General features: G+C 34.9%; 2 protein-coding genes and 1 pseudogene across 4 annotated transcripts; 1 reads left to right on the plus strand and 2 right to left on the minus strand.

Annotated features, from left to right (window-relative positions):
- Window positions 1-624, plus strand: part of LOC107869280 — a 50122-nt pseudogene extending 49498 nt beyond the window's left edge.
- A 93-nt stretch (window positions 625-717) lies between these two features.
- LOC107868375 (probable LRR receptor-like serine/threonine-protein kinase At3g47570) lies at window positions 718-6911 on the minus strand. 3 transcript variants are annotated; one of them, XM_016715067.2, is made up of 5 exons: window positions 5832-6911; window positions 5615-5753; window positions 3830-3976; window positions 1237-3228; window positions 718-1150 (listed from the first exon to the last, which is right to left on the minus strand). In XM_016715067.2, the coding sequence occupies exon 4, from the start codon at window positions 2348-2350 to the stop codon at window positions 1286-1288; it is 1065 nt and encodes a 354-aa protein (XP_016570553.1). In that variant the 5' UTR covers window positions 2351-3228; window positions 3830-3976; window positions 5615-5753; window positions 5832-6911; the 3' UTR covers window positions 718-1150; window positions 1237-1285. The 3 variants fall into 3 exon arrangements, with proteins under 3 accessions (XP_016570553.1, XP_047266534.1, XP_047266533.1); XM_047410578.1 differs by having other exon boundaries at window positions 3830-3984; XM_047410577.1 differs by having other exon boundaries at window positions 3830-5753.
- LOC107869284 (polygalacturonase inhibitor 2-like) lies at window positions 6278-6640 on the minus strand. Its single transcript, XM_016715830.1, has one exon. The coding sequence runs from the start codon at window positions 6638-6640 to the stop codon at window positions 6278-6280; it is 363 nt and encodes a 120-aa protein (XP_016571316.1).
- Window positions 6912-9513: the final 2602 nt, after the last annotated feature.

Raw genomic sequence — 9513 nt, forward strand, 5'->3', positions numbered from 1 at the left:
TAGCAATTGACACAGAGATATTTGAGATTACGCCAGCTTTCCATGTTGTAGAAGTGAAAAAAAAATCAGGAGATACTGCAGAATACAGGAAGTTTTGTGATCAAGGCTCAAATCCTTCATTAAAAGATATAGTTTGGACATGGCAAGGCAATGAGCAACAGCAGGTGGAAAATCAAGAAATCAAAACTTAAGGTAAGAATGTGAAAACAAAAAGAGTTGTGGTGTAATGAATTGGTTAATTTGGAAAATCTTTGAAGAATGGAGGCTGACTTTTTACTGTATTCAAAGAAAAGAAATTTTAGGAACTTAATTATCTTTCTTCTTCCTTTATCATTGAGGGACCTATTGGTCACATATTCAAGTCGTGGAATCGGTCACTGATGTTTGTGTCAGGCAAGTTGCCTGTATTACAACCCTTGGGTGCGACACTTGTCTATATCTTGCGTGATTGCAAGATACTTCGTGCACCTAGCTACCCTTTTTTATCATTGCTCTTTCTGTTTGTTGTTTTGATGTTATATGTCATCAGTGTTTCCAATGTAAAACATTTACTTTATTAATTGCTATTTGTATTCATGTTAATTCTTCTAACAATTTTAAAAAAATTATTCTCTTGAGATTCTCAAGAGGATTAATTTGGTTTTTGTTATTCAATTTATATTTACAAGTTCCACCATTTTGCAAATTAATATTAAGAGGAAATCAAGTTCCAAAACAAAGCAAAGAAAGAAATATTTACATTATTCCACTAATTTAGCAAACATTTGCAACAAACAAGTGACTTGAAGCGACGAGAGATTCCAAGAACATGCTTAGGATGCAAGAAGTTGAATCTTGATCTTCTGCAGCATCGCTACAACATCTTTCATGTTATTCCTTCTTGCCGGAAATTCAGCACAACAATCTAATGCCGCTATCATGATAGATGCCACAACATATAGCTCTTTCTGTAAGCAATTGCCAGTTGTTGTTAGCAAGTTGGCATCTACGACGTCCATTACTGCCTCTGGAAGTGAATAACTCACCCATTTCTTCAAGCTAAGATCTCCCTCAAACTCATTAGGCTTTCTCCTAGTAAACATTTCCAGCAACAAGATCCCGTAGCTATAGACATCGCATTTTGTTGACACTATTCCATCCAGTCCATACTCTAAAGTCAAACCATTCATATAAAGAAACAATATACTTTCTGGGTGGGGAAAAAAAAGGAGTAATCAACAAAATTAAGAGATGTACCTGGCGCAATATAACCTAATGTTGCTAAGGTTTTAGTGTATAAATCACCCTAATCTTCACCAAGCAGCTTTGAAATTCCAAAGTCGCTGAGGTGGGCAACCATATCTTCATCCAGCAAGACGTTACTAGGCTTCACGTCACAGTGAATCACAGGCAACGAGCACCCATGGTGAAGATATTCCAAACCACATGCCACATCTATCATTATGCTTACTCTTTGCTTGATGTCGAGGAAGTAGTTGTGCGAATACAAATACTTCTCAAGACTCCCATTTGGCATATAATCAAGAACTAAAACCTTGAAATCAAGATTGGAACAACTAGTAATGATTTTTACAAGATTCCTATGGCGAAGGCTGCGCAAAACTTCACATTCCGTATCGAAACTCTTGAATACCGCATCCAGTTGCAGGTTGAACACTTTAACTGCAATGACAGTTCCACTTCTGAGAACGCCTTTGTAAACTGAGCCAAAACTTCCGGAACAAATCAGATTACTCTCACTAAGTGCATTAGTTGCTCGGAGAAGTTCATAGTATGAAATCCTTTCTCTTGCTACGGTAGAAAATGAATCAGCTTGCTGAGGAGCACTTTTACCTCTATTATACCTTATCCATAGGAGCACAAAGGTCAAAGGAACAAATACAACTGCAATTGCGAGCAACAGAAAAAGTACTAACAATTTTTTCCTATTTGATCTGTGCTTTGATGAAGTGGGGCATGGCGGGACACTAAATCTTGAAGAACCACACAATTCTTTATTGTAGATGAAAAACTGTCTCGAGAGGTTATTGAAAGGACCCCCCGAGGGTATTTCACAGTACAATTGGTTGTCTGAAACATTGAAATACTTGAGGTATTGAAGTTTCTCCAAAGACATGGGAATGATTCCAGATATATTATTGTGAGAAAGGTCTACGAATTCCAGACTTACCATGTTGCTCATTGAGTCAGGTATAGCTCCTTGTAACTTGTTGTGTCTCAAAGAAAGGTATGCCAAAGTTTGCAAGCCTCCAATTTCTCTAGGAATTTCATTTGAAAATTGATTCATCGACAGATCCATCTTTGTTACAGCCTTTAGATTTCCAATTTCTTGAGGTAAAGAACCTACCATGTTGTTTGACGATAAGTCAAGAACCACTAGATATTGAAGGTTCCCTAAGGTTGGTGGTAGATTGGAACTCAATTTGTTGGAACCCAAATGTATCTCCCTAAGGGAAGTAATATTCCCTAAACAATTAGAAAGAGATCTTGAAAGTTGATTTTGACCCAAGTAAATGTCACCCAAATGTTGCAATTTACATATATGATTTTCAATAAATCCTGTAAATTTGTTGCTACTCAAGTTGAACCGCTGAAGGTCTCTCAAGTTGCCAATTGATGTTGGAATCGATCCGACCAAGTTATTTCCAGAAAGATCAAGGAATAATAAGCTGCTTAAGTTCCCAACTTCATCTTGAATTTGCCCTTTGATTTTGCAAACGTAGGCTTAAAAATTTCTAAGAGAGGTGGAAAGGTTCCCTATGGAGGCTGGGAGCATTCCATTTAGAGGGTTGAAGGATATATCAAGAACTGTTAAATTTCTGCAATAGGTTAAGGAAGTCAGGAAGCTTAATGATGAGTCGCTGGTTAAATTGTTTTCCCCCAAGTTTAGGAATTGTAAATGAGTCAAATATCCAAGAGAATTGGGAATCGGGCCTGTGAGTTTGTTGTCAAAAAGCTCTAGATTAGTAAGTTTTGAATAATTGGAGATAGAATCAGGAATAGTTCCAACAAGATTGGTTAAGCTGTATAGATAAAGCTCTTCAATGTTGGGTAAGACAGAACCCATGTTTGGTGGGAGGCTTCCGGATAGATTGTTGAGTGAAAGATCGATTATTCTCAGCCCTGATATGTTGAAGATCTCCATATCAAGTGAACCACTAAAACTATTAAATGCAAGATTAAGTACCTCCAACTCAATGAGATTGCTGATCTCTTTGGGTATTTCACCTGGAAACACATAGTGGATTACTAGTGAGTTTAAATAGTTGGTTCAATCTATTTTTGCTAAGATATAAGAATTGCATCTTGTTTAAGTTGTCCATCTCTCGTGGTAAGAATCCACTAAGATTTTCACTTTTATGTTGTTGGTTATATGATAGCATTAAAAGGAATAAGAAAAAAATGACGTATAGAAGAAAATATATTCGGACAGAGCCATTAATGTGGCTTCTCTTCATGCCTAATACCACCAAACTTAGATACCTCAATTAATGCAATTACTGTGTAATTAGCTAGGACTCCATCAATGGAGATTAGAAGAACAAGAGGAAGAACGAGAAAGAATTTTATAACTGCTTCTAGTCTTTACAAAGAGGAATTGTAGGAATAACAAACTTGTTCTAGAACATTCTTGTGTGCCAGATCACTACATACTAACAACCCACTAACTATCAATCAGCCATCTCATCTAACTGAGCAACAACTTGCTGCAGTGGATTAATAAACCAAAAAAAAAATGAATGAATGGAGCAGTAAATCGACATAATGAAATATAATCCTCAACAACATGAAGCAATTAGATACAAGCATTTATAAGATAAAAACATACCTGATAAATCATTTTCCCATAAAGACAATACTTGAAGTTGTGAACAATTGGATAAGCATTTAGAAATTCATCCATGAAGCTTGTTTCTCGATAAATAAATCCCTTTGAGTATTGGGAGACCATTGCATAAACCTTTGGGGAGATTTCCTGATAAGCTATTGCCAGTAAATGAAATGACTTCGATCATAGAAATATTGAAAATTGTGAATGGTATAGAACCTATCAGTTGATTATATTGTATTGACAACCAGTTCATGTTGTGAAGATTGTCGATCCCTTCAGGGATGTTTCCTTGAAGAGATTTATAAGATATATCTAAAGACTCCAACCTTGAAGCATTCGAGAATGACAGAGGAATAGAACCGATGAGCTTGTTACCCCTCAAGTTTAATTTTCTAAGGTTTATAAGACTTCCAATCACTTTTGGGATATGACCTTCTAAGGAATTGAATGCCAAATTCTACATTTCAAGCTTTGAAATGTTAAAAAATGAAGAGGGAAGGGAGCCGATGAAACTATTATTCACAAGACTTAGAAATTGAAGTTGGTGTAAAAATTCAAATCAAGAAGGAACCTCCCCGCTGAAGCTGTTGAAACTTAACCTAAGAAACTTAAGTCGGCGCAAGCTTGCCATTTCTTGAGGCAAATTTCCATGGAAATTGTTGCTTTCCAAGTCAAGAGAAACAAGAAATGTGAGGTTTCCAAATTCACGTGGAATTATGCCGGTATGAGCCATGTTGGAAAGATTCAAAGACTTCACTCTCTGGTGACGAGAGCCACAAGCGACTCCAACCCAATGGCAAACGGATGTAGCGGGAGACCAACTTTTACCCAAGAAGTGAAAGGAGTCAGAAATGATTTGAGATTTTAAAGAAAGAAGAGCTAATTGATCAGTGGTAGTGTTGGTTTGGGTCTTAGCTGAACTATCCATGACATAGTGAAGCAACAAGAAAAAAGAGGTGAATGCTTTCTCCATGATTGCGTAAATCAGTAGGGAAATGGTATGGCTAATAACCTGGGGGTTGGAGACTATATAGTGGCAATTTTTAAGAATATCTTCTCTTTTTTGGATAAACTTTCATTTATTCTATCATCTCAATAATATTGTTCCCCTAACTTAATTTATTTTACAGCTTATGTGGGGCCCAAGGACTTGACCATTTGAAACAAGCCAAATCAACTACGTTTTGCAAACATGATTGATTATCTCTTTGGGTAGTTCTCCTATCAACACATGAAGGAAAAATGAATACAACTGAGGAGGACAATTTAGCTCAATACTTATCTATGTTATTCATGCTTTAGTTTGACTTGATGAAGAAGACGCTTAATTTTAATTGGTTATGGGAGAAGTGTTGACAAGAACTCAGAAAATTATGCAATAACTATATACTTCTCTTTTTCCTATTGTTATTGATCAAAGTCTTAAGAAGGATGTACATATATATTATATATTTTTCTCCATTAAAGTTCTTAATTTAATTTTCTACCAATTTCTGATTGTGCAGGTTTGTATTTTTATATGGACTCAAATATATAGACAGATACATTATTAGAAGTTAGCTAACTACCAACACGAGTTCAAATATATTGGTTATTTCTTAAAATAGATTAATTTTAAACATTAAAAAACTCTCCTTATATGGTGTTTCTTGTTATACGCTTGAAGATTTATTTATAATAGTTACATTTTATTACTCATTACATACATGAATTTATAGAATTTTAATAGTTCTAATGGATTTATAAAAATTAACATGAGACACTATTCAAATATCAATGTACCTAAAAGATTGTTCTGCCATGCTGACAAAATTTGCAGCGATGAGATATTGAATAAGGAGATCGTGACAGAGCCGGTAATCTGTTTTTTCTCCAAGCTTAACTCTTCCAAATTAACATCCAATTTCTTGTGGAATTATACCTGAAATTAATGTGTAATTTAATAAAATTCTGAAGTAATAAGATACAATAGTGCTAGTATTCATAAGATGGTACGTACCAGTGAAATGGTTAGTTCCGATATCTAATGCCAGTAAGCTACTCAATCTTCCAATTTAACTATGTATTGGTCCATCAAACTCATTTTCCGATAAAGACAAAATTTGAAGTTGTGAACAATTTGATAAGCTTGTAGGCATATGACCGTGAAGCTTGTTTGTGGATAGAAAAAGCCGTTTGAGTATTGGGAGACCATTGCATAAACTGTTGAGGAGATTTCCTGATAAGTTATTGCCAGTAAATGCAATGACTTCGATCATAGAAATATTGAAAATTGTGAATGGTATAGAACCCGTAAGTTGATTATATTGTATTGACAACCGGTTAAGGTTGTAAAGATTGCCAATTTCTTCTAGAATATTTCCTTGAAGTGAATTATAAGATATATCTAAAGTCTCCAACCTCGAGGCATTCGAGAGTGACAGAGGAATTGGACCTATGAGCTTGTTACCCCTCATGTGTTAATTCTCTAAGGTTTATAAGACTTCCAATCACTTTTGGGATTTGGCCCTCTATGGAATTGAATTTCAGATTCAAAGTCTCAAGTTTGGAAATTTTAGAAAATGAAGAAGGGATGGAACCAGTGAAACTATTATTCCCAAGATTCAGAAATTGAAGCTGGTGTAAAAACCCAAACCAAGAAGGAACCTTTCCGCTGAAGTTGTTGACACTTAACCTAAGAAACTTAAGCCGACGCAAGCGTGCCATTTCTTGAGGCAAATTTCCATGGAAATTGTTGCTTCGCAAGTCGAGAGAAACAAGAAATGAGAGGTTTCCAAATTCACGGGGAATCCTTCCTGAAAGAGCCATGTTAGAAAAATTCAAGGAATTCACTCGTTGGTGACGAGAGCCACAAGTGACTCCAACCCAATGACAAACGGACGTAGCGGGAGACCAACTTTCATCCAAGAAGTGAAAAGGGTTGGAAATGATTTGGGATTTTAAATACAGAAGAGCTAATTGATCTATAGTAATGTTGGTTTGGGTCATGACTGAACTAGCCATAAGCAAGCAGAGTGTTGAGAGAAAAAATGTGAAGGCTTTCCCCATTATTGCAAAAATTATTAGTTATACTCTTTAACATGTGGTTTTGAGACTTTAAATAGAAATGAGGTCTCCCTTTTGGACATGTCAATACTAATATCTCCAAATCAAGCAATTCTTACACATCTCAATCATAATTATAAATGTGGTGGCAAAAAAGTCCTCTATTCAGCCAAAGACTTGGCAAGTCAACCAAGACTTCCTTTATTTTTTGTGGAAAAAAATCCTCTTTAGCAAATAGTCTTGCTTTCATAAATACGTAGAATTGTGTGGTGACGAGTAGTGCCACACTTACTAACTACTACTATAGTGGAACAATGAGAGCCTTCCTAAATAGTCAAGTTTTGTCCGGTGAATTACTTTCTATATGATGAAATGAATTTAATTCATTCAAAAAATATTTTATTCATAAGAAAATGCCCTTTTATCACTCACTTATACCATTCTGATGGCTGATTATATTATCTAGCTCTTATGTTATGAACACATCTCTGACCAACTAGTGAACATGAATAAATCTTGTTATTTCGTTGCTCCAAATACTGATGTCTAATGCTGATAGAAGTGAGGAATTAAACCAATGATCATTGGTGTAACTGGTAAAATTGTTATCATGTGACCAGAAGGTCACTAGTTCGAGCTGTGGAAACAGTCTCTTGCAAAAATGTAGAGTATGGCTGCGTACAATAGATCATTAGGGTTCAGTCTTTTCCTAGACCCCACACATAGTAGGAACTTAATGCACCGGACTGACCTTTTATTAGAGTCAACAACTTTCCCATTAAATATCTTGATATCCAAACTGCTTGTGAAGAAAAAAGGTGGCATCCTTCAGGAACTTTTCCGGCTTGTGTAGTTTGTTATGTCAGCTCCAAAAGGATAAGTTGCATTGAAGTTGATAAAGTTTCGTGGAGTTCATAATTGGATAAAAGGACTTAAAGTAATGGCTGAAACACTTTAAGGCACTTTTTTAATAGTCCTTATACACCTGCCAGACCGCTCTGAAGAATTCATGATTTATTTATATTTCAAGATGGTGGGAGGAAGTGCAGATAAGGATTAATTTCGTATAAGGAAAAAATGGGACTTGAGAATATCTATTCCCCAGACATTTGGACCGGAGACACTACAAGATAAAATTTATTAGGGTAAATAAATATGATTTTAATAAAGAGTGCTAAAATTTTTTGGTGTTGAAACTGATTTTATAAATAAATAATAATGTGTTTCGATAGAAGCATTGAAATTGATAATAAACAGTTAATGTACTTGATAAATACCTTTTCTATTAAAATAATGAAAATGGTCTCAAAGCTGAAGGGGAGCCTTGGAGTAGTTGGTAAAGTTGCCTCCATATGACCAGGAGGTCATGGGTTCAAGCCTTGGAAACAGCCTCTGGCAGAAATACAAGGTAAAGCTACATACGGTACACCCTTGTGGTGGGGCCCTTCCTCCGCGCATAGCGATAGCTTTCGTCTACCAGGGTCCTTCCCCACGCATAGCGGTAGCTTTCGTGCACCAGGCTGCCCTTTTGTTTTGGTCTAAAAGCTATTTAAATATTCCATACTCTACATATCACATAAATCAAAAGCTTTTTCACTACTATATTTTTTTATTTTATTGATTTTGATATGTTTATTTGAGTTGGGATATATCGAAAATAACATTTCTAAAATTAATTATTCTGGGATTAGTTATCTTACATTCATGAGGGATAAAAATAACGCTACAATCCTGAAGATAACTAATCTACGGATTAGTTATTCCATGTTTTTTATCTCAACCAAGCATGAAATAAACTCATCCTAAAATGAATCTCGAAATCCCTTATCCCTATTGTTGACATTGTTTTTATAATAGAGGGACCAAGAATGCAATTATACTTCAATTTATTAAATACTCTCTCCATTAATTTTTTAGGGTCAGTATTTCTCTAATTAGATTTTTACTTTTACTTGTTACTTTGATATATCAAAAAAAAAAAAAAAGACAAAAAAATTAATTCTATTTTACCCTTAACATTAGTTGTTTATTGTTGAAATCACTTTCAAGACATGATTCTAAACATCAATTAATATGAGCAGTAGAATAAAATAGTCATATCAACAATGTAGAAAAATGTTTTGTAATTACCTAAACCTCAATGGGCCTAAACGAACATCTACAAGACAAAAAGAAAAATAACATAAAACATAAACCTTAACTTTCAATATTTACAGAATCTGTTCTAAAGAACAGGTTCGATAGAGACGGACCTATATTGAGGCTAGTGGGTGCACGTGCACCCGCTAGCCTCGATAAAAACTCTGTGTATATATATATATATATATATATATATCAGAATATTATGTTAAATATATGTTGTGCACCCACAAAAATTGGGTTGGTGGGTGAGACAGTTTAGTATGTCACTTGAAAGTTGCTCTTGTTACCTCATTGCTCAGGTTTGAATCCCAACTACAACGTTTCTTTATTGCTCTTTTTTCTATTTTCCTGGTTGTTTCTTTATTGCTCCTTTTTCTTCCATGAATGCAAGATACTACGTGCATGGAGCTACCTTTTTCTTTTTTTGAAAAAAAACTATATAGTCTTTATGATAAAAATAAAAATAAAAAATAAAATATATATTTATATATATA

The sequence above is a fragment of the Capsicum annuum genome, chromosome 4 (genome assembly GCF_002878395.1).
Source record: "Capsicum annuum cultivar UCD-10X-F1 chromosome 4, UCD10Xv1.1, whole genome shotgun sequence".
Classification (NCBI taxonomy): Eukaryota; Viridiplantae; Streptophyta; class Magnoliopsida; order Solanales; family Solanaceae; genus Capsicum; species Capsicum annuum.

What these genes read in the sequence shown, in the direction of transcription:
- LOC107869284 (XM_016715830.1), bottom strand. Translation starts at nt 6,640, where the DNA reads ATGGCTCTTTCAGGAAGGATTCCCCGTGAATTTGGAAACCTCTCATTT.
- LOC107868375 (XM_016715067.2), bottom strand. Translation starts at nt 2,350, where the DNA reads ATGGTAGGTTCTTTACCTCAAGAAATTGGAAATCTAAAGGCTGTAACA.